The sequence below is a fragment of the Mixophyes fleayi genome, chromosome 1 (assembly GCF_038048845.1).
Source record: "Mixophyes fleayi isolate aMixFle1 chromosome 1, aMixFle1.hap1, whole genome shotgun sequence".
Lineage (NCBI taxonomy): Eukaryota > Metazoa > Chordata > Amphibia > Anura > Limnodynastidae > Mixophyes > Mixophyes fleayi.
The window spans coordinates 357726152-357752323 of NC_134402.1; the positions used below are offsets into that span (position 1 = coordinate 357726152).

The following is a 26172-nucleotide window of genomic DNA, read 5'->3' on the forward strand; positions in this document are numbered from 1 at the left end:
TGTAATTTCGTACTCACTGTTGTGGATCGGTCGGAAGTTTATACACACTACACAATGGAAATGAGATTGGAACGAAAATATTAAACGGTACGACCAACCAAATGAGGCGACAATCGTCCATTTGGGCAGACTCTCGACCATCGTGTCACTACACACACTGACCCGACTTTTGAACGAGCGGTCGTATGTCGGCTGATTGAGCCGATATTTGGACGAAAACCGTGTTGTGTGTACCCAGCTTTAGATGTTAGTTTAATTTTTCTGACCTTCTAGATCACTAAAAACTGTTATGATTGGTAGCTATCCGTTACTTTACTATTTGCACCAGGTTATTAAATAAATCCTGTTGACTACCTTGATGCAAATAGAGGAATGTGTGAATGCCATTGCTGATCAGATACATTCCTTCATGGCAGCATTGTATCCATCTGGGAACAGCAATAAAATGCACCATGCCCCAAGGCTGGTAAAATCCTGGTATGGTCATTCAGCTTAATGCTTTGACCTCCCTAATCACTACATTCCAAACCAATTATACATCTGGGAGATAAAAAGGGACCAAGCTTTTTGGAGTAGAGATCCACCAATAGCTAATATGCAACTATTATGGGGCACCCTGACATCCTCGTGGGCCAGAATCCCTGTGCTGCCCTTACACTCTTCTAGTTACATCTACCTGATGATGAGTGGCCACTCAGATTCTACTTAGAAACACAAGTGCACTTCTTAGAGGAATACTGTTTACATTTTGTAAATTCATATAAAGCTCTAGTAACATGTGGCACAAAGATGAAAGAATATCATATAAGGGGGTAGTGAACTATGCTTATTGTTCTTTACAGAAGGTTAATTTTGGATTCTTTTGAGTTCCTGAATAATGCCAACAGTAACACACATTGAATATTGCAGTCATCTATTAATGGGAATGAATAAATAAGATAAGGCAATCTTTATTTTTTGGTAAGATATCAATACCTTTCAGCTAAAAATGAATTGCTAATTGAATAGATGATGATTGCAAGCTTGACTTTTGTTGCAGAAAATGGAAAATTATTTCCTATTCCACGAGCCATTCATTTCTATTCATTGTGAGTTTAGGCATGAAACAGGTGCACTTCTCAGAGGAAGGCTGTTCAAATTCAATCGAATGGTGGCTACAACTTTATATACTTACAGAATATGGTGTCAACAGGACAGTAACCAATGCCAGTTCTCATATGTCTGTGTGCCATGTTCTTGGACATACTAAATAGTGTTCTTTCAAGAATAAATATTTCTTGGCACTGATCTGGGGTACTGGGTGAGAATACACTGGTGCTTGGTGACCCCTGTACAGGGGCAGGCTGAGCTGGGGGGCTACCTTGGGCTGGGCATCCTGCATTTTTTCCCCCTTTAAAATGGTTCTAATAGGCTGCTGAGTTGCGTTACCCCCCCCCCCCCCCGTGCTATAATTTCCCATCCCTCCCCTGCCCCAGCAGCTGCTTTTTAGATCCATTTGGATCCCTTTTTTTTGTAGGAGGTGGGTAGCAATTGGCCTCTGATCACATGAAGCCAGAGTCCCCCCCTCTGCATAATGTAAATGAAATAGCAATAATATAAAGTAGTACTGTCTATCTTCTGTATGGAGGGCCAGATCTGTTTCAGATTACATGGTAGAAGGCTGCAGTCACTGTCAATCACCTTACTGACATTCTATTTTCATGTAAACCAGCTAATATTGCAGAACAGATCTGCCTCTGTATAGTCATTAACAGACAGATGTTTATTTTACATTTACAGGTCTTCCTATAACACTGGACAGTTCTACCAAAGTATTGCTAAACTGCATGTTTTAGTTCTTTCATAGATCTAAATGAAAACTGTTGTGAAATTATACTTGAACATAGTTCTATAATATAAATGCATTTGAATAGTTGAATACACTTACAATATTTCAGTAAGTTTTCTGAAAAAGCAACAACTTCTGTCTTGTATAAAAATGGCAACAAAGTCATTGTATTTATATGGTCACTGATTTACCGGAAATGTACTTTTTTCATATAACAGAAATAAATATTTAGCTCCTGCATTGAATTCCACACTATTTAATATAACATATATAGCAATTCAAAGCATCCAGTGAAATTATATATTGGATGTACAGTCCTCCTTGTGCATTTGGCAGATCTTGTCATTCTTTTTATGCAAGCTTCTCTTTTTAGCAAAGCATTTCTACAAATTATATTCTGCTTTATCTCCAATTCATCAATTGGTCGTTTCTCAATATATCCTATATAAAGGCGATTCTATGCATCCTATATAGTGGATTCTATAGCAATACTGATATTTGCGGATGCCGCTGGCTGACTTTTTCCATTCTTTTATAATACTGGTTGTTTCAGTACTGCAGGATTTATGAGCCATGTGTCTATCTAAAGCACCAGACAGCCCCATACTCCCCCTCCATGTGTGAAATGGGAATGATACACATCTGCTAAGTTTATGTAAGCAACACTCTGTATGCCAAGATGACAAGCTCAAGTTGCTGACTGACAGGAACTTACATTTCTCTGTGCCATGTGCTGAGGTATCGCAGTACTTGCTGACATGAATCTCTGCCCTTTTCACATTAGGAGATGACCCAAGAGTATGATGAAAAGAAAGCACAATATGACAGCTGTGCTGCTGGCCTAGAGAGTAACTGCTCCAAACTAGAGCAGGTATAGTGTTGTTTAACCTATCCTAATAATATTGTCTCGTTTTGCCTGTGTATGTATATGAGTGTGTATTGAGTGTCACGTAAGCCATGTATTGTCTAAATGCCCATTAAGCAGAGATTTGCTCATCCTCATCCTTATTCATAGACTTTTATATTGTGCGCTCTTTTACATTATGCCCACTCTGTTAATTACTTAAAAGTTTCTTGTCATTGTGGCCTATACAAGCGGATCTTTTCCACGGCTGTTAAAATATTGATAAAGAAGTTGGGAAAGATAAACAGAGTGATCCCACATGTGAGACCAACCACAAAACGGAATCCTTTAGCTGTGACCATAGTAGTGCACATAACACAGCCACATATAAAATAAACCAACTATATTACACCATGGGGTAAATATATTAAAATGCAGTTCTACCAAATCGCCAATATTAGGCAAAACTTGCCTTTTAACACATTGGCGTTTTAAATTTGGCCGGCAAAGTCACCGAATATCAGCAATTTGCTAGAATTGCGTGTTAATACATTTACCCCTATGAGTTCACAGAAATTTAAATAAAAACAATTTCAAGCTTGTCACGCATTCAGCATGTGATTGAAAAGCATTTTGGCCAAAATGAAAAAGTAAGTAGTGATTTTGTTGTTAGCCTGTATTCATATTTATTGTTGGTTTTATTTTCTTTCTTTTGTATTTATTTTAAACTCAGGAGGTCAGAGGGCTTCAGGAAGAATGCAGCCAAGCTGAGAGCCAGTACCATTACATAAACTTGATGAAAAAGGTTAGAAAGTGGACATTTGGGAAATAATCTTTACTATATTTTGGGCAGATGTAGTCACTATGTATTCTTTGTTAGATTGCAGAAGTACAGATACAGCGTGCTGCTGATGAGATGAAAGCTTATGTCTCTCCTGACTCCCAGGAAAGAAGGAAAGCGATCAGGTAGGTTTCTTGTATTTCAAACACATTTTAGTTTCATATATAAATAACAGAAATATATGAAAAATGCATACATAGTTGCATGATACAGTTACGTTTTTCATATTTAGAATGTAGTGTTGTGGCATAGGTCTATAAAAGGTTAAGGATCTCTTTAGTTTGGCCACATAAACTTATAAACTGTTACTTTCAAATGTATCCCAGAAGTAGAGTATGAAAGTAATGTTTTTCTTTGTTTCCACTGGTGCAAATTATGTTGTGTTAGAGATTCTAACACGAATTAACAATTGATCTCTAGAGCAGGGCCTTCAATACCCTTTTTTTTTCACTCCTGCACTTATTTTGTGCACCCATATTTTATGTATGCTCTGTTTTCCTCACTTTCTGAAGCTTCTGTGGACTATGGTGCCTTAAAAATCAATGACAATAATAAATTGAGGAATAATACCCATGGCAAAGTAAAAACCAAAAGGATAATTTTAGCGCTTGATCCAGATTTAACGATGGGACACACACTTGCACTAGAGCTTAGATAAACCTTAAGTGTAGGTCTAAGGATAATGCTTAGAGTAGACTCATATTTGATTAGGATTACAATGATTATATTATGGTTTGTTTTTTGTTTTGTTTGTACTTTCTTTTTTTTTTTTAACTTTAGCAGGGAAAATTTAGTATCGCTGTTCTCCAAAAATAGACTCCAGTTTTTGGATCTCTCCTATCCAGGCCCAATTACTTGCAATTCATTGTGCTAATGGCCCCTTTTATGCCCTATATTAACACTTTGAGCACATGCATACCCTGTTCTGCCACATGTGTCATCATTTTTATTTTCCATGCTGTATCTATTTCGGCATATGCTGTGTGTACAGACTGTACAGCTAATATGAGGATCAGTGATCACTATTTATTCCGCAATTTCTGTCCCTACTAGGTAGTGAATTTATCTCTCGCAACAAGAAAACGCCTATATACATGTGGCCTTACAAGCCTACATTGTCCCATGCTGCAAGATTTGTTAGTATATACAATAAAAGAAATGATCAATTTTGACCCCTGATTGGGTTGTCCACTTTTAAACAGCCGTAGTTGTTTAATGATTTGCCATCCCATACCCCTCTTAGCTAAGATCCGATTCAATCCCATGTGGCAATCTCCCCATGTCTCTGTGAGCTGCAGCTAGCAGGCAGATTGCATAGTTTATGTGCAGCCAGTCATTGAAGTCAACTGAGTATGAGAACACAATCCACACATATGGAATAGGAAAGACTGGATTGTTTCCTCCTTCGCTGGGTGTTGCAGAGGGGCTGCCTGCACTTAAGCAGTACCTTCAGGCTGCAGGTGCTGCAGTTGAGGTTGGATGGTTCTGCCATATTTTTGCTACATCGGGGGTGTGTATTTAAAGAATTGGGATTATCCAAAGTTGCTACCTGCAACTGCTTTTCACAGCTTAACCTGTAAAATAATGTAAAGGGACTTCATCCACATAGTCAACAGAATGACACATTTATGAAAATACATCAATAAAAGCAACAATAACATTTTTTGAAAAACAACAATAAACATTAAGAATGTGCTTGTGAAATGGAGGATTTTTAATACATTCATGAATGCTCACTTTTCACCTTATCATTGTTATGCCTTTTATGTACATTTTATTACATAAATATGTAAGATCCAGTTTTGTTGTATAAGTTCCAAAGTTATCATTTTTAATCAGTCAAATTAGGTAATTTAAACCATCATCTGCAGCTAGATGATAATGGAAATATTTTAATTTTGTATTTAGTTTTGTGACAATTTTAGAAAACAACCATCTTCTATCTTTTGCTTTCTAATCCTACATAAAAGAAGATTGCATGAAGATATCAAGATTAAAATTGATCTAAACTCTTAAGTGAGTTTGAATTTTCCATTATAAAAATGCATCCATCATGTGAGCACTGACAAAATGTGAACTGTGTATTTTGGTATCTAAATTTAGAACATTTTTGAATCTATGAGGCATTCTTTCCGAGGTCAGACTTATAAATAGTAATACAAGAAATCTGAATAATACCACAGGACATTGTCCCAACTGCATGTTCCCTTTGTAGTCATTTTATCAAATATAGATGTTCCCAGTTTTACTTTACGTAGCGGCTGAAAAAGTGTGGGAGTTTTGGCAAAATAATTTATAGAATATGATTACATATATTACACAGTAGGTAGGCTTAGTGATAGAAAAATTGAGTGATACAGTTGATTCAGATGAGGTTGTCGAGTGATAATTTTAAACTAGGATCAATATCAAAATACAGTGTGATTTATACTTAAAAATGGCTTGATAATGCCTATTGTGTGTTGGTTTTTAGTTGATCATACAGTTAATATATGTTAAAACTATTAAATGTGTCCTCTGCACAATTGGCTAAGAATGACTCACTGTTAAATGGTAATGTCACCTTCACCTAAGAATGATCATCTGCTCTTCCTGCAATATCCATTGCCAATGGAAATTCACACTGTGGTGGATGCAGCATATAGTATCTGCATACCTCCTAACTGTTTCAGATAGATAGAGCAGTCCCAATATTGGGGGACTACTTGACTGTCAGGACTTTTTTCCCAACTGTATAAGGAGGTGTGTTTTACTCACCACCCCTTCACTTGCCAATTGGTGCATGCGGCAATGTAATGATGGTTTTAGGGGAGGGGAAAAGGGTGGGTTGGAATGGGTGGACATGGCACACCTTAACATGTCATGACCAGATCCCTTTTTGTTAAACATAGTGTCCAGTCTTTCATATTACAGACAATGAAAGTATAACTATATATACTACCATGTGCTTTCACTCTGGTGTCATTGTCACTGCTTTCAAACCCCTAGCATTCCAAGATGGGTATTTGAAAGCAGTGGTATCATGGTAAAAAAAAACAGCAGGGGAGGTGGTATGTATGCCACCCTTGGCAAATTCGTACTAGTGTAGACAGTACAAGGCCCTTATTGTAGAAGTAGTTATTAATTTACTTTAATCTTCAAAAGCTGTATGTTATCATGCACCAAGCATTATATATGTGTGTGATATTCCAGATGATTTTGGTTAAAGAAGAACTCCACTCAAAATACAGGTTCTCCAACAAGCAAGAGTAGAAGGCCTGTGGGTTCTCTTTCCTGGGATGCCCTGTCATTCTACCTTACAATCGCTGCTTGTTACAGAAACAGGACTCCTCAGCTTCCAAGATTTGTAGGAGTTGTCAGGTAAGATTGAAAGTGTCAACAGGAACTGTGTGCTGAATGTACAGGTGACTCTTTAAGTGCACACTTTCTCTTGACAACTTTTAAATTTTACTCAGCAACTCCACCTCTTAATGGCTCAGAAATTGCCTGCTGCTGCAGTGATGATAGGGGAACAGTTCCTAGAGGTGTGACACATACTAGACTTCTGTATTGGTAATGGGGAAGGAAAGCCTCCCTTACAGGAGAAATTCCACGTTTACATATACTCTAAATGTATGTTAAGCATTGGAAAATTTTATGACCATCACTATCTAGTCTTCCTGTATTCATTTTTTTAACCACTTGTCATGTTTTCTTATCTGTCAGTTGATCCTTTGTATCTTCTGATTGATTACAGGTTTGGAGAGAGGGGGGGGGTGATTTGTCCCACACTATAGTAACATTACAAAGTTGTTGTTTATTATTATTATTATTATTATTATTATTATTATTATTATTATTATTATTATTTTGTAAATACTGTGAGAATCTGCAGAACAGGATGTTGCCAAGAGTAAAAAATAAAGACCGTCCAAAGTGCTTGTATCCAAATTCTTTATTTTAGCTTTTCTTTTGGACATAGTATTACCAGCAACACCTAGAGGGTAAATACAAACACACAGATAATCTAAATTAGGCGTTTCAAATCACTTCAAAAAGATGAGAAGTAAATGCAACCTAACATGAATCACCAGACCCATGGATTAAAAACAGCATATACAACATATTATTACCATTATTATCTTTTATTTGTAAAGCACCAACACATTATGTAGTGTTGTACATTGATGGGATCATTAAACAAGCCATTGACTTAGATTGACATGAAATAAAATATAAAGATGATCCTACCAAATTGATTTTACCATCTAAGAGGTGGGAGATATTGATACTTGATACATGCAATACTGGAGTAAACATTGTAGCTGTTGGTGGGGATACATGTTCATGGATTCAGGTGCAGTGCTAGCTGGCCTGGAACTCCAGGCCAGTTCCTGGCTCTGAGCTACTGATGATTACCGGTACAGTGCTACTTCCTGGCTTTAGGTAGCTGGACACTGGTACTGTGGCAGTTTTTGGCTGTAGGTAGTTCATGAGAACAGGTACAGTGCTACTTCCTGGCTTTAGGTAGCTGGACACTGGTACTGTGGCAGTTTTTGGCTGTAGGTAGTTCATGAGAACAGGTACAGTGCTACTTCCTGGCTTTAGGTAGCTGGATACTGGTACTGTGGCAGTTTTTGGCTGTAGGTAGTTCATGAGAACAGGTACAGTGCTACTTCCTGGCTTTAGGTAATTGGTTACTGGTACTGTGGCAGTTCTGGCTGTAGGTAGTTCATGATTACCTTTACTCTGCTAGTTCCTAGCATTGGGCAGTAGATTACGGATACAGCGCTAGATTGTGGCTTCAGGCAGTTGGTAGATACAGGTTGTGTTCTAGTTCCTGGCTCTAGCTTGTCGATGACCACAGGTTCCTGGCTTTGGGCAGTTGGTCTCCTGAGATGGAAAATGAGGCATCATAACAGAGTTTCACTGTTAACTATCTGCATTTTGCTTAAGTTGCCAAGCAGACAAGTATTTTCCAGCTTTTGATAGACATAGAAAGAGTCTTACAGATTGAACCAATGATTTATAATGGTATACCATACTTCACACCATTGTGTGATGGTAAAATCTTACCGCATATGTTAATCTGTGTTAACTGTGCAATAGAATGTTTAGGAAACATGCAAATTATTTAACCACGCTTTCATGTGTTAAAAATCCATTCCCCACCCTAATGCTGGATACCCTAACCCGACCTTGTCTAAATAGAAGTGGTAAATTGCATTGACCCCCACACACCAACACAACTCTCTTACTTACACAACCCTTACATAAAAAAATAAAATACATATGTACACACACACACACACACACACACACACACACACAACGAAAACAACCCCCTGGTGTGTTTGAGACCAGAACAATTTAATAATTGGCAGTATACTGCTGGGGCGCCCTGATGGTAGTTTTACGCTCACTCCTCACATGGTGGTTGTGGGGTAACAAAGTAATAACCCCCAGCCCAGTTCTGGGGCTCCGGTGTTATGCAGATCCATGTAATAATCATAACCACCCCCAAAATGCATGACAGCTATGGCATGAAAAGTATATTGAAGCAGTGTTAATTCCTTTGAAAATGTGCTTTTCCTAGTATTGGTTATTTTTAACTTTGAATGGAGATTTCGCAGGTGTCCCAGGATTTATTTTGCACATTTCAGGTAATTAGCTGCTGTGCACCTTACTAACACTCAGTGTATTTGATTGCATGACTGGGGATCTGCTATTTTCAGCTGCAGAGGAAATTACATAACATGGAAAAGGCACACGATGTGGATTTGACCACCATGTATGGTAAGAAAAGCTCTTTGAGGCTGAAAAGAGCTTTGCAGCCCGACTACTACCACCTTCATTAATAACAATGATGTTTCATATGGATGAAACCTTTGGACATTCATTTAGTCATTTCTAAACTGTTTAATCTGTTTAATAGAAAGACCATGAAACTGACATTAAATGGGCTAACAGAGTCAGAAGATAACAATTGTGAAACTAAAATTAATATTTACATATAAGTACCCAGAATGTTGTAAACAGCTTCATCCAGTGGTATAAAACTGGCAGACTACTTAAAGGTTATTTCTCAGTAATAGTTTACAACGTTTTAATTTTCAACTGCAGAACAGTTAAACAGCAAGTAAAGCCACTATTTGACATTAATATATAACAAGGACTGTGCAATACTGAGCTGAATAATAAACATGAAATAGCTGAAGGGTTTTTACTTACTAATTATCTCCACCATGCTGTTTCTCCTCTCTTCTTCAGGTTGGAAGATACTAGTATAACAAAGCAGGCACAGAGTGACTGGCAGCTTGGCAGACTTGCTTTGTGGAAATACACTGTAGGACTTGGTAGATTCATAAATAGGGTGAATGCCAGTGATTTCACAGCAGCTACAAAGTGAATAGTTTTTCACCTTTATCCTTTGTCAGATCTCATTAGGGCATTGTCCTTGAGGTGTGGGAAAGTGCCTCATCTGTCTGTAATGAAGTTGGGAGATAATTAACTTTTAACACAACTGCAGTAGATGTCAGCTTAACATTGCACAATGTGTGTTACATTAATGGTTCATATCTGAAAGTTTTGATTTTAGAGTTTGGTGATTCTTAAGATAGTAGTGAAGATAGTTTCCACATCAGTCATGGGTGAGGGGGTGGAAGGGTCAATGTAAACATGCGTTAATAGAGCAAGGTGTTGCCGTAGGCTCAAGAGCATGTGGGTATAGAGTTATCTGAACCAATTGGTTTGCATCCCCATACCTGTTTACATGCTTTTACTAACGTTAGAAAACGCTAGTAAAAGCATTGGTATTAACAGCAGGAGGTAAGGGGTCATATATAAGCTGACTCGCTGCCAGGGCTCCGAGCATGAGGCACAAATGTAATTGTTTGTGAAGAGTTGTAGTCAATTATCTGTAGAGCGACACTGTAATCATTGGCAGAGGTGTTTTTTTGTCTTTTTACTTTTTCATAGTTACTGTGTCTGACGGGGGTTTTTTTTGTTTGTTTGTTTTTGGGTTTTTTGTTTATATCTCTTTTTCTGTGAAGCAGATTTTAGAAACCTTTGGGGCAGATTCAATTCGGTACAAGGTGACACAATGGGTCTCTGGAACACTCGGCGGAGACAGATTGCATCACAGTTTTTACAGAAATTCCCGGGCGTTTTCCTCACATTTGTTACTTTAATAGCCGGCAATAAGCGCATCTGAACATGGGGACTGTTCTGGAGACCCATTGCGACAACTCACACCAAATTGAATCTGCCTCATATTGTTTGAGGAAGTTCTTTTGATTGAACTATTTACTTTGGTATACATAATATATGAAATTAATGCCATAACATTAAATTAATCACTAATTTAATAATTGTTCCTACAGCAGGAACAACATGTATAAATCACTTATGTGAATATATATAGTATGGTCATTTCACTGAATTTAGTTATGGACTGATGAAAATTGCTGCTCAATAGGGAAAATGACAGAGGGTTGCCATGACAACTGCCTACAGAGAAGTTTGCCCACATCAAACTGCAGACAAAAGTTGATTGTCACCAATCTAATATACAGGGGATCACTGCTTTCTTGAAACCTGGAAATTCTACATGTTGTAAAATAGACTATTATAATTATTATCTTGTATTTATAAAGCACTGACATATTATGTAGGGCTGTACTTTGAGAGGATAATGATACAAATAAATGATATAAAATACAATGTAAAGATAGTCCTACCCAAATGAGCTTACAATCTAAGAAAGTTGAAACATAAGGTAGCAGAAAACAATTGTAATTGTTGGTGTGGAAACTTTTGTTGAAACTGTAAGCCAATGTCATCACTCAGGCAGCCACTGGCAACTGGCATTTTTGTGGCGTTACTAGTGGTGTGGTATAGTTAGAATGAGGAGAGACAATAGGAGGTAGAGACATGAAATATGAACTTGTCATTGTAGAAATTATAAAACGGGTAACGTTGGGACATCCATGTGCCAATTTTAACAAGAGAAGCTTGTTATTTTCTAATAAGTTATAATTGTGCATAATAACCACAATACCCCATAGTTGCCAACAATGGGGAAAAAAATCCAGGGGCATCCTTTCTGCTTGATGATTGACAGGAGGGGATGAGGCTATGCAAATTAGCAGGTGTGATTTCACAGAGAGAATGAACGAGAAAGAGCTCCTGCAAAAGGACTTGGGGAAAAAAAAATATTTCAATTTTTCTCCCTCCCAAAATACTGCTCTTTGAATCCTCATTTATGTCTTAATTACAGTCTTCAGAATGAAGTGATATTGTGACTTGACTTGTGTCACATTTGTACATATTATTGGTTTAATATTTATATTGGCTTATGCAAACATATATATGTGCTTCACACTTAATTTCTTGCTTCACATGTAAAAATGTGTCCATTTTGCATGTCGAAAAAGGCTCTGTAGAATCCTGCTAAATCAGAAATGCTTCGCAAGTGCACAGAGTGGACCCCTTCATTAGTACAGTCATGGCCAAAAGTTTGAGAATGACAAAAGGGTTGGTTTTTAGACCTTTTTGTCAGATGTTGCTATGGTATACTGAAGTAAAATTACAAGCATTTCATAAGTGTCAAAGGCTTTTATTGACATTAAGTTTATGCAAAGAGTCAATATTTGCAGTGTTGACCCTTCTGTTTTGAAGACCCCTGCAATTCGCCTTGGCATGCTGTAAATCAACTTCTGGGACACATACTGACTGATGGCCGCCCTTTCTTGCCTTATCAATGCTTGCAGTTTGTCAGAATTTGTGGGGGGGGTTTTGTCTACCCGCTTCTTGAGGATTGACCACAAGTTCACAGTGGGTTTAAGGTCTGGGTAGTTTCCTAGCCATGGACCCAAAATTTTGATGTTTTGATCTCCGAGCCTCTTAGTTGTCACTTTTGCCTTATGGCCAGGTGCTCCATCATGCTGGAAAAGGCATTGTTCATCACCAAACTGTTCTTGGATGGTTGTGAGAAGTTGCTCTTGGAGGATGTTTTGATACCATTCTTTATTCATGGCTGTGTTCTTAGGCAAACTTGTGTGTGAGCCCACTGCCTTGGCTGAGCAGCAACCCCACACATGAATGGTCCCAGGAAGCTTTACTGTTGGCACGACACAGGACTGATGGTAGCGCTTACCTTTCCTTCTCCAGACAAGCGTTTTTTTCCAGATGCCCCAAACATTCTGAAATGGGATTCATCAGAGAAAATGGCTTTACCCCAGTCACTGGTAGTGCCCCGATCCCACAGCTGAATCAACTTTAGGAGACAGTCCTGGCACTTGCTGGACGTTCTTGGACGTCCTGAAGCTTTCTTCACAACTATTGAATCTCTCTCCTTGAAGTTCTTGATGATCCGATAAATGGTTCATTTAGGTGCAATCTTACAAGCAGCAATATCCTTGCCTGTAAAGCCCTTCTTGTGCAAAGCAATGATGACTGCATGTGTTTCCTTGCAGGTAACCATGGTTAACAAAGGAAGAACAATGATTTCAAGCACCACCCTCCTTTTAAAGCTTCCAGTCTGTTCTAACTCAATCAGCATGACAGAGTGATATCCAGCCTTGTACTCATCAACACTCTTACCGGTGTTAACAAGAGAATCACTGACCTGATGTCAGTTGGTTCTTTTTTGGCAGGGCTGAAATGCAGTGGAAATATTGTTTTTGGAATAAAGTTCATAGTCATGGTAGAGGGACTTGGAAATGAATTGTAATTTATCTGATCACTCTTCATGGCATGGGAGTATATGAAATTGCTATCATAAAAAGTGAGGCAGCAGACTTTCTGAAAAATAATATTTGTGTCATTCTCAAAACTTGGCCATGAATATATTTCATCCCACAAAAACTTGTTTTTTTGGTACTTATTCGCAGACAGGACACAATACTGCAGATAAACCATATTTGTCATGGAATGCCCCGAATCCCCTATATAAAGCCAGCTGCTATCAGAAGAAGCAACATTTTGCTTGCTCCACTGTCAAATGTGCCTACCTTCACAGTGTGTACCTGACAAGTGCACTTTAAGGTTGAAACTTTTTTGGCTGAGTACCTATATGTAGAAGTAAGCTTTGCAGCCCATGGTTCAATTATGAATCAATAGTGATTTCTTTGTAATGTCTTTACTGCAGATACTTTTTTTTTTTTTTTTTAAATTCTTTATTTTCATTGCGAGTGAGCAAGAATTATTACAAACTTGACCAAAAGAATGATCCATTAAAAAAAAATACTGTCAGTACAAAACACTTGTAACAAATGGACCATCAATAGCCCGTAACATTGACGTAACTCACTACGCAAAAGTTTTAAATTGGCAATAAGGCACAGACTCAGAAAGAAAAAACACTCCCCAAAGGAAGGGGAGACAAAGACGGACAACAAGAAAGGAAAGGGGAAATAGGGGGGGGGGGGGGAATAGAGGACACATAAGGAAGGTGAAGAGAGGGGAGGGGAGCTAACAAGCGCAGACAGGTAAAAAACAAACTATCTTGAAATCCTCTGAATTTTTAAACTCAATCCAGGAGAACCATGTGGCCAAGAATTCTGTGGATTTGTCATTGGCTGAGAGGATGATGTCTTCCATGGACATATAATAGTCAATTCTATTGAACCAGTCCATAATCAGAGGGGGTGTACGGGATTTCCAGCGCGTAGGTACAACTGCCCTGGCCGCATTGTTGAGATGTTTCAGTAGAGATTTTTTATATTTTGAGGATTGAGTAGGGGAGTATGAAAGTAGCCAGAAGCCAGGATCCTTGGGAACCTCATGTTCCACAATAATACTGGATACTCTAATGACCTCGTTCCAGAATGGGGTAATGAGTGGACATTCCCACCAAATATGGATTAAAGAACCCAGGGAACGGGAGCATCTCCAGCAGGAAGAAGATAACTGGGGATTAAATTTATGTAACAGAGTAGGGCAGCAGATACTTATTTTAACTTTTTTTAAAGTTGGTTGGTTGTTTAATATTTTGTAGTCTAAAACATTTTTGGGTCCCATTTTACGGGTTAAAAACTCCAGTCACAACATTAGAGGATGCTATAGTTTAATTTGAAACAATAGCCTGGGAAATTTAACATTTCTAGAGTCTGACTACTTAGCTGTTCAAACTGCAGATTGTATATTAAACATTTATTACAATTTATTATCTCAGTTTCTTCTTTATCAAATGGCTAAAATGACACTTGTTCTGTAACTTTTAGGGATCAATATTCAAAGAACATCCAAGAGCAAGAAAACCTGGGAAAGGTAAGAAATAAGCTTTATATGCCTCATGTTATGAATTTAGAGGGGGTAGCAACGCAACCTACACCTGGACACAGAAAGGATAAGATGATCTGCAGGGACTGCACATCTTTATGGCACTGGGTCACAAGTAGGTCCACCTCTGTAATAATTCTACACAGTAAGCAGGGTCTCGCGTCCACATAGGGTAAATGGGAAATGGTGATGTAGATGACATGCCCACACAGGGAAAGTGTTAATGATTTAGAAAAATGGTCCCCACTCAGAGTGACAATGGTGGTAGTAATGAAAAAGATGACAAGCCCCCAACTCCCACACACAGGATATATAAAGAGGGGTTTCAAATGCTTGCATGGAGATGTTTATTTAACAAGCATCACAGCAGTACTTATACCACCGCAATACCTGTTCTATTACCACAGTCTCAGGTTAGCGGTAACAAATTAATATGATTTGATCATTAGAAAATGCTTTATTCTTTGACTAAAGCATTTTTTTGTAATGAATGAATGTTTTTAAGTATTTTTTTGATAAATTTCTGCACCTGTGCATTTCCTGAAAATCAGGGGAGGGTTCCTGGGCAACTAGAAGCACCCCCAAGTGTGTGCCTGGTGCAAAAATGGGATGAGGGGGCAAAAGGACATACACACAAGGGGGTAGAAACAAAGGGGCATGCATACATACATAATGAGGGGGTCAGTGGCATACATAGGGAGAGAGGGTGAGAGGTACACATACAAAACAAAACTACCTCTATTGAAAGAAGTACTCAAGAGCCTCTCATAGGTTATTGCTTTCCTATTACTAAAGTTCAAGAACCTCGGACTATATGGAACATTCCAGTTCACCTTTATTATTTCTAGAATACAATATGCATCATGTTACATAAATGATCAAACAAGCCACAGAAACAGTAAAATACATGGGACAGACTGATGACTGACTATAATGTCACCAGACAGACAAGTAAAACATATAAAAATGATATATGAAATTGAATGACTACACTGCAATTGATGGTTAGTTGGAGTAAAGAAATTTTTAAACATTGAGATATATTAAATATGATAGTCACTTTTATTACCAAAATAGTAATCTCATGGGGTTAGCAACTTACTTTCCAGAGACATACCTTACCGATTCTATTTCTCCAGGCTGCAGAGAAAGGTAAACATATACACAAGCAAACACACACACAGGGGGGTAGGGGGCACACATCGGGAATACAATTGTGAAAGGATTCTCTACATGAAGGCTCAAGTGCCCCTCAACAAGAAGAGGTGGTGCGGTGTCTGCACTCTGCTAAGGGGCCATGTGTTGCCTTTTCAATGGAATAGGCAGCATGTTGTGAATGGTGTGGAGGAAGGGGGTTACGCCGCGGTCTGTTAGGAGGCGGGGCTGTGCGCTACAGTAATAGGCTGAATGGACCCTACAGTGACAGAAGGGGAGGGCTTAAAGGGGCAGTCCGCCTTTGTTTTTCTAAGTAATAAAAAAGTCCTACTGGTGACTGGCATCAACAGCTGGAGATTTGAACATGGGGGGATTTCTGAGCAACTGAAAACCCCCTAATTACACACCTGTGGTGCATGCGGTAAAGTGGATGAACTCACCAGACAGTGACAGCGGTGACATTGATGAAGAGGATGACCCCCACACAGTGATGATGGTGGTAGCGATGAAGAGGTCGACCACACACACATTTGTTTTTATTGCATTGTGAGGACCCATGTCTGGAACATGGCGTATTGGGACACCCCTTTCCTAATGCCCTGTCAACAGAACACTCATAGTGGTATGTGTAGGAGCAGTTTGTAACCAGAGTTACCACATGAGATTTACACTTTGACTTTGTATAAAGTACTGACACGGACTACAAAATGGGGAAAGTGTCATGTATTTTGACTGTCTGAGGACATCCACATGCTCGCTTACACCGACACATAGCCATAGAGACTAAAGCCCTGTTCAACCACTTTACATCATTTCAACAAGATTGATCCCTCTTTAAAAGCTGTTATGCGGTTCTTTATATAGAATTTCAACCTCGACCAGTTCCGATCCTTCAGTATGAATGGTTCAGCCATGACTCACGCAACACAGTCTCTCTTTACGGGCACCCTGCATGTCTGTATAAACCTCATCAGGTGTTTCTCTACAGTCTGGACCTCCTCCCTGTCCCAGGAATTCCTCCGCACCTCTTTGCCTTCTCTGTATTTTGCGGAGCCATAATGGACCACTCTACTTCCTTTCAGGTTGCAAAGTTCTTCTGCCTAGCAAAACTGTGTGCTACACCTACCTGTGGAAACTATGGCTGGCCACTGGTCTCGTGTTGCCAGGTTCATACACCGCCTCTTTTCTGACGTGGAAGTGTCGACTAAACGCTTGGCCACTTGTTCCTCTGTCACGGGGGATTGCTCATCATCCGACATGTCACTCTGTAGCTAGACCAGATCTGAAAAGAAACCGATATGTAAATGGCCGAGGTAAAAGTCAAAAGTATACATCAGACACCAGATTTTTCACTTACTGTCAGGATCAATGTGCATCTCGTCCAAATTATTGTCTTTGAATTCGGCCAGTCTGCCACTCTCGAGAGCCATTAACAGTTTGCTGATCTTGGCGAGTTGAAGGGTAACTTCTGGGAGGCGGTAATACTGCTGGTGCACCCTGATGTCGTGCCCAAGGAAGTTTGCCAACTGATCCAGTTCTATGTCGTTTAGGTTTAGGACCTTCAAGAGAGTGGCAATGTGCTTTCGAAGCTTCGTGAAGACAGCGTGTGGGGATGCTTGGCCCCACACTCTAGGGCAAACAGTTGTATGTAATCGGAGCCTCTGAAGTGTGACAAGGCAGCTGGTCTGGCAAGCAAGTAGACATTTTGGCTATCCACTCTACATTTGTCATGCTTTTCTGCAAGAAGTTCCACTACAGCTTGCATGGCTGGTGTCAGCAGGATGGGGACTTTTCTGCCTTGTTTTCCTCGGATTTCAATGCGAGTGAAGTGCCGGCAGAGCTTCCTCTCAACCTCGGAAAGCGCTAGGGACACATCTTCGTGGAGATCCCAGGTATTTCTTGAGGAGAAGATAGTCGCCAACATTTTCTTCGATTGAACAAGATCATCTGTGCCAGGGTGACTTTTGCAAGTAGTGCCCAGTGGTTAACCATAGGCTCGGTGGATATCCCACTTCGGTAGGCTTGCTGCTTCTCATCGAGGTACATGTGCATCTTTTTCACATCTTCCGTGAAAGGTAAGAGCTGAAGCATGTTCCACTTGGAATCCTTAAGAGTTTTCAAGCAGCCGATGAGATCACCTCGTTTCATTTCGCCTCATATAGCTTCCTGAAATTTCGTGTGTTTTCAACCGCAGCAGTGCAGCCCTCCATCATGGCTCGGCACTCCACAATGCTCGCTATCTTTTGCAGGCCGTGCCTGATCTTGAGTGCCAGTGAGGGTGTCTTAAATGTACTTGTCTCCTCATCATAGCCAGCTACCAGCTTCACAGCATCTAATACGTGCAGGAAGTTCGATGGGGCGGTAAAGTCTTCCATCCTCTCCAAAGGGGTAGCTCTTCTGGCCTGTAGCAGTAGCCTTCCCATTTCTCTAAGCTTCTGATGGATGTACTCGTGCCTGCCAACATCTGATCCAATCCAATCCAATGGTGTCCCATCTGCACGATGCATCGCTCATATTTGACTGCACATAAGACTTCATCCTGGGTCATGTCACCCAAGAGCTTCCAAAAGCCATCAGTGATGTCAGGTGGAACAGGCTGAGCAAAGGTGCACAGTGACTGGCCTCTGTTCTTGCCAGGTGTGAGCTTGTTGCCCCTTTCGGTTTAGCTTCTCTTCATGTGTCGCCACAGGTATTTCCTTGCAAACAAGCCCTGGCAGGCTACACAGTACATGAAGACTTTAGCATCCGTCTCTTTGTCTGAAAGTTTGCATGGGACCAGAATGCCATGGCCTGCCCTCATTGCCTTAGCATTGTGTACAAAGTTGCACCTATTGAAAGAAAGGTGCATGCAAATAGCACATCTTCGCGAGTGCTTGGGATATTTCAGGGCCCAGGCTACTTCAGTCTCATTATGGTAAACATGCTCCATGTGCTCCAATTTTTAAGAGGGGCTTCTTACTGTACAGGCAGTACTGCTTTTTGTTATACGCCCTGGAGCCATCACTGTTTCTGGATAGCATTTGGACAGACACCACGTTGTCTCTCCGACCCTCTGTGTTTTAAACATGGCTAACAAGATCGAAAATGGTCGTACATAGAACTCCTCTCTATAGCTCCAACTGAGCTATAGTTGGGCTCTGTCATGCTTCACTGTCCCCGCTTTACCTTTAGCAGCAGAAGGATTCGACTTTGTCTTTACCTGCTTGGTGTACAAAGTGCCAGCAGGATGCAGTCATTTCCTTTTCCTGCTCCTGCTATACATTTGGACGGAATGTTGGCCTCTAGCGGTGGGATGCAAACACTTTCTCCCCTCCACATTGGACACATGCACACTTTTGTTCCAACAAATGTGACTCGTGGGGACATACCAGATTTTTATGCTGAGCATATCTGCAAGGTCCCCTGCATTGATTAGCCTTGAGAAGCTTTGTGGGGACCTCAATTTTTGTCCTCACTATGACTATGGTCCCCACAGTGTTGGTGTGTAAACAGGTCAATGTCCCCACAAGCGGTGGTGATGGTGGATGTGATTAAGAGGGTGACCCTTTCACACTGGGTGACAATGGTGGCATTGATGAAGAGGATGTGTCACGCCTGAGGATCTGTCTGTGCCCAGGCTGGGTTGTGTCTCTGGAGCTGAACTGGTGACGTGACTGATGTGCAAAAAGGTGGGTGGCTTGATTAGATTCCTTTGCATGGAAGAGAAAGGACTACTATAGATGGTGGTTGCTGCGAGTTTAGGAAACTAGAGAATATGAATAGCACTGGAGATTGGCAAGTAGTGAAGAATAGCAAGACGGTGGTCAGATTTAGCAAAGGAGACTAGGTTGCAGTCTGTACTCCGGTTCCACTGTCTGAGCAGGAATAACTGAGAAGACTGCTGGGAACCTGGTTGGAGTCTGAAGAATCAGTGTTGCACTGGCAACAGGCTAAGGCTCTAGTAAGTCCTTTCATCATCATCATTACCATTTATTTATATAGCGCCACTAATTCCGCAGCGCTGTACAGAGAACTTGCTCACAGCAGTCCCTGCCCACATTGGAGCTTACAGTCTAAATTTCCTAACACACACACAAAGACATAGAGAGGGAAACTAGGGTCAATTTGATAGCAGCCAATTAACCTACTAGTAATTTTTTTGAATGTGGGAGGAAACCAGAGCACCCGGAGGAAACCCACGCAAACACGGGGAGAACATACAAACTCCACACAGATAAGGCCATGGTCGGGAATTGAACTCATGACCCCAGTGCTGTAAAGCAGAAGTGCTAACCACTATGCCACCATGCTGCCCCAATACGAATTGTTATCGCCTGATTTGGAGGCTGCGGTCAGCTGAGCTGAAGCAGCACTCTGACTGGCTGAGAGGGATCAGGTGACTGGATACAAGATGGTGGCGCCCAATAGCTGGTTTTGAAGAGAACCCTGGATGGAGACTGCTATCCCTTAATTGGAAGCTGCAATCAGCTGATCTGAAGCAGTACTCTGACTGGCTGAGGATGAGCAGGTGACTAATTCCAAGACGGCACCGACCATGTACTGTTTTGGAAGGATCTCTGGAGCAAAGACAGACTGGGAAACATCCTGCAGAGAGAACTGAGACCAGCAGAGCCTGTGGACTGCAGGGAAGGCTGAGAAATACAGAAGAGGGGCCTGGTACGTGACAGGATGACCCCTATGTAGAGTGACATTGGTGGGAGTGATAAATAGGATGACCCCCCCACACAAACAGAGTAATGATGGTGGATGGAATGACGAGGATGACGGTGACAATGGTGACATTGATGAAGAGGATGACTCCCATACAGAGTGACAATGGTGACATTGATGAAAAGGATGACTTCCATACAGAGTGACAATGGTGACATTGATGAAGAGGATAACTCACACAGAGTGACGATGACGGTAGTTATGTTCGTCTAGTCGCTACCAATAAATGTTGTCCGCTGTAATCAATGTGGTTCCAACGCACAAAAGAAATTTTATAGCAAGATGTAACAAATAACAATTAAGTAAAATAAAGTACAGCCGATACATACGCAGTGCACTTGATCCAGCATACAGTCATTCAGTCCTGAAGCCTGTGGTCAAAGTAAACTCAATGATGGTCACAGTGACTGTTTTATATATAGTTTGTGGTACATAAACATACATAGATCATCCATCATTTGTTTTTACCTCTCCTGGGGTGTCTACCCTGTTGCATATCTTTGTTTGGGGCATAATTTTCCTTCAGTACCTAGTACACATCCTTGAGCCTCCACTGGTAAACTTACCTGTAAGGCCCAGTAAGGCTCACTGGTGGTAGTTACTTGCCTCTTCCTTGCTTCCACTTTTGTGCTGTGGGACTACATTTGCTCTTTTCCAGTCCTCTGGAATTACTTCTGTAGCTAGTGACTCGTTGAATAACTCTATTATTGGTATTACCAGCACCCCTTTAAGTTATTTTAGTATTCTTGGATGTATCCCGTCTGGCCATATTGATTGATCCACTTTCAGTTTTGAGAGTTCTGTTGTATCTACCTAATTTTTATGAGTATACTTGCAACTTAACTGTGGCCCCTTCCCCTCGCTTTCTGCAGTGAACACTTTGCAAAAATAATTATTAAGATGATCTGCTATTACCTTGTCTTCCTCAGCAAGGCACTCTCTCTCTGTCTTTTAGTCTTACTATTCCTCCTTTTGTGGACCCCCACATAGTGACAACAATGACACTTATGAAGAGGACTGAAATAACCCAACACAGACTAGTTCCTCCTCCAGAGCAGTGTCCCAGAAGCCTTCTGATGAGGTTTCCTTGTATCAAGAAGTCCAGAGATTATACCGCATTGCTGCACTCCACAGATTTGATAAGGTGCAGCCAACATTGGGCTCCAGGAACTCCCAGCAGAGATCAGTAGAATGGACTATCTGTGGCAGGAAGGAGCCACTGCTTAGAGAGTGAGGAAGCCTTCTTAGGACCCAGGTTTTAAATCTCCCACGATTAATCAGGGTGGGGAACTCTAATTGGTGGAGGGCAGCCTTGTTAAATGATCTCATGTCCTTGGCTGGCACTGTACAGTGGTCCCCAGGGATGCCATCTGGTGCTATGTTTACCACCGACACATAATAAATACAACACATGACTATGTTTACATATTTGTAACTCGATTTTGTAAGCCTGCTTATTGCATTGTAAAAATAATTGATCCAGAATTAATTTAATTTCTTTACGTTTTTCAAAGTGAAATGAATGGTCACATAATTGTGTTCTGTGCTTGTAATATGATCAGTCTACAGTGAGGAATACAGGATGTTTACATTACTCTTCATACACACAGTAAAGATGAATAGAAGTTGATATTTATGGAAACTCATAAAGTGGAGAACTAGACAAAAAGAAAATGAATCATAAAGTGTTAGTAAAGGGACAGTATTGATGCATGGTTGTCTTATTTAATTTTCATTTACCAAAAGATGCACACAGTTAATTTTTTCTCCTACAATCTATGTTGTGAATGACGAAAATAGCCATCACAAATTTCCTTATACAGTAAAAACATAAGCTGCTTATATTTCCCTACTATACGCCTCTTTTTTTCAGTAATGGTTTGAGACAACGATTCTGTGTGATTGACAGAACTATTTGTGTAGTCAGATACACAACTGCAAATGAAAGTTGTGGTTGATTTATTTTAAAACTGACTACTTTTTCTTTAAACTCTCCTAGTCAGGGAAAAAAGCTTTAAAGGAAAACTCACATCCTTTCCACATCTTTATTGTATTAATTTCCTGAATCTTTTTTGAATATAATGTTTTTTTTTCATAATGTAATTATGTTGCTTCATACAGTATTTTTTTTTCTGCCACATAATTCCCTCCCCCTCCTCAGTCAACCACTGTGTAGTTTTACGTAGACCTCTATTATGAGGAGGGCAGCTTAAGGATGTACACAAGACTTCCAACAAGGGGTGTGATTGGTTTGACATCGCAGGAGTAGAAATAACCATTGTTGCAGAGAGAACCACCAGACATAGCAGCTCAAGTCTGTGTAATGTTTTAAAAATATGGTTGGTTGACTCAAAGAGCTACCATATAAATGTCATTACTTGAAAGTCGATCCTACTGAATAGGATTGTCTTATTTGCATGTGTGCTGGAAGTAATTGTTATTATATGTTTTTATCCTGTATTTGTCACTAACTGTTTTTGCATGTTGCATATGAATATAGGTGCATATTCTTATTGTGAAAATGCACAACCTGTGCACATTTGTTCTATAGCACTGATCAGCTCTTTTAGGATTCAAATACACAGACTTATTTATACACCCATGGTACATTCTGACCGACTCAGTTCTTGGTGAAAGCAGTATTATAAGTGGCACTTCAAGTAGGGAGCATAAATTTCTATGAAGAACATGCTGACCGTACACATGAGCGTTTCAAACGTTGGATTGTCCACATATCCAACTCAATAGTACACACTGCATCCATGATCTGTCCGTATTCACTACGAACAGTCATCTAGTGGAGAAAGCAGCTTTAACAGACAGTGTGTATGAGCAGATACCACTCTCCATAGGGGGAGGCATTATGGCTCATCCTCTCTCTTCCCCATAAACTTGTGTGTGTCATGAAATAAAGCACACCCAAGTGAGCATTCTCCGTTTAAAGCCGCTGAAACACAGTGTGAAAATACATAAAATAATTCTGCTGCTACTAATAATGCAATTAAATGCTCATTAATTGTTTTTCTGAAATGTTGGTCAGGAATAATTTCTGCAGCAGATAAAGAACTAAGTATGTGTAACATATTGTGGTTTGTTAAACTGTACTGCCAAACTTACATGTCTGTTGGAGACCACACAGCTAGCAAAGTTTGATGTCAAAAAGAAAGAAAAAAAAGAAAGGTCTTACTGTTATTATGCTCATGAAGCAATCTTATTGGTGAAACTAGTATTAAAACACACTTTGACAATATATGTTCATTGTTTTTAATGTATACTGTTCCAGATAAAGAAGACTATAAAAATGAATGTGCTGTGTACAGGAGTCTGTTTTCCTATCTCTATTTATAGTAGCTGGGCCTTTATCATAACCCAGAGCAGCTCTAGCAAAGTAGTTCTTGCTGTGCTCTTTAGATAATGTCTGTTTCCCATGCCCTCTGTTGGATAAACCAGCTTTTTTCAAGTTGTAAACCATAGGATTGTCCAATGAAACCACTTAGTGTTCTAGTACTGACTGTGAGAAACCGGCATTGTGCTGCTGGCTTTTGGGTAGAGGCACAGTGACGTCAGCAGAGGTTCCTGCAATGATTCATCAACTGTAATGTGATCTTTGTCGGTTGCATTTCATACAAATAATGGAAAGTCGCTCTCCATGGAGATGTTATGCATACAAACCACCTTTTTCATCATCCCAATTATAAGTCACACCTGTCTTTTAGACTGCTCTGTAATCCTATTAGGGAAAGGCAGGTTCTTGCAGTGTTAGGCATTTGTCTGTGTCTGTGCTTGGAACATACTATCCCACATTCTTAGGCACAAAATAGTGTGTTTTTTGTGGGGGGTTTTAAGAGCTGCTTCACTACAACTGGAAAACCAGCTACCAAATGCACCTTTGTCTTATATGTATTCAAGGGCATCTGAACCTAATATACAATATAAATAGGAACATTGACAAATAAATCTGAGCGTGGTGGGTTCCTATATCAAATGTGACCCAGGCATTGCTTGGTGTGAAATCTTAACTGAAAGTGTACATCCAAGTGTGTCAGCCTCTGTACGTCTGCGTGTGTATGTGTGTGAAGGATTTGTCAGTGACATTTTTTGTTCCTGAAGAATGAATTACAGTGTACATTGGTTAATGTTAAAAATAAGGGCATATTTTTAGTATATTTGATTTAAATTTCACTGTCAAGTATTGAAGAAGATTTAAAATACAAATAAACAAAACATTTTCACCATGTTAAGACTTGCGCAGCACGGTTGCTAAGTGGTTAATACTTCTGCCTCACAGTACTGGGGTAATGAGTTCAATTCCCAACCACGGTCTTACCTGCGTGGAGTTTATATATTCTCCCCGTGTTTGCGTGGGCTTTCTCTGGGCACTCCGGTTTCCTCCCACACTCCAAAAACATACTAGTAGGTTAATTGACTGCTATCAAAATTGACCCTAGTCTCTCTCTGTCTATGTGTGTGAATGTTAGGGAATTTAGACTAATGGAAACTACATAAAACTCTTGGATACAATGCTGTATGCCTGTAAGTAAGTAAGCTTAAGAATAAAGGGTTTATCCAGTGTAAAGTGCATGTGCACATTAATCTTCTTTTGTGTGCCGTATTTGTACATTTACTCTGCATGTGAGTGCATGTATTGCTTTCAGATCCTAAAAGCCATTTGTCATACCTCCCAACCTTTGAAAAGAAAAATTTCAGAAAAGATGGTCTCAAATTTGTCAACGCACACCACAATCGGCCCACCCAACTCCAGAAGCAACACCCACATCTTGCCCATTTTTGGGTTCAAACATCGGGACTGTACCGCCAGAAAATGGACTATTGTATTGCTTTTGTGCGATGTTTTGAGACTGTTTATGTTCAAGACTGAACTGTGCCTGAACACACAAACCCCTTTTTCAGGTTTTGGGGAATGGGAGCAACCAGGAAGGAACAGGCTTATTGTTATATGGGGGAAGAAGCAGTGTCTTCCAAAAGCACAGAAAAGTGGTGCAAGATGCTTGTCAAACTGATGCACACTTCTGTTGTGAATAGTAGTTCTTAAATCAAGGTCTTTTGAGGTACAGGTCATACAACAAACATGTTGTGCTATCCAGACTGTGACATTTCAGTCCGTGTTCAGCATTTATATTGCAACCATGATGCCCGATAACAATTGAGTGAAAATAGATTAGATCACTATACAACATATTGGTCGGAATAAGACCACAGTCCTGTGTGTGCGGCCATCTTTTGAATGCGTTATCAGGCCCCATTGATGCAGGAAGTGGTCTGGCTGGGAGACCAGACATCAGGAGCTCATGAAATTTGGTCACCTATATGTGTGACAATATTGGCCACTGACCTTCTAGTTTGATGCTCATGACTAGTATGTCTGCTGTTTTTTGCAATGGTCCTCTTATTTTTATTCATTTATTTAGGGGGGGGGGGGGAAGCAAGACGTAAAACGTCAATACAAACAAAAGCAAGAAAAAAATCAAAACAAACACTTACGTGAACAGCCCAGGCCCTTATGTCTAATGC

General features: G+C 40.1%; 1 protein-coding gene and 1 long non-coding RNA gene across 3 annotated transcripts in view; one reads left to right on the forward strand and one right to left on the reverse strand.

Annotated features, from left to right (window-relative positions):
- The window catches only part of IFT81 (intraflagellar transport 81), an 89608-nt gene that overhangs the window by 58626 nt on the left and 4810 nt on the right, over positions 1–26172 (forward strand). The window contains exons 15-19 of one of the 2 annotated variants that reach the window (XR_012677777.1): positions 2613–2699; positions 3406–3477; positions 3553–3638; positions 6706–6873; positions 14718–14763. Coding sequence is in view for 1 of the 2 variants with exons in the window: in XM_075178331.1 (XP_075034432.1) it covers positions 2613–2699; positions 3406–3477; positions 3553–3638; positions 14718–14763 (291 nt within the window). In the remaining variant the exon portion in view is untranslated. The remainder of the gene's footprint in view (positions 1–2612; positions 2700–3405; positions 3478–3552; positions 3639–6705; positions 6874–14717; positions 14764–26172) is intronic. The other variant, XM_075178331.1, reaches the window with a different exon arrangement.
- Positions 7362–9926, reverse strand: LOC142095391 (uncharacterized). The gene is made up of 3 exons (XR_012677778.1): positions 9724–9926; positions 8235–8385; positions 7362–7489 (listed from the first exon to the last, which is right to left on the reverse strand). It is a non-coding gene; the product is annotated as an uncharacterized LOC142095391 (long non-coding RNA).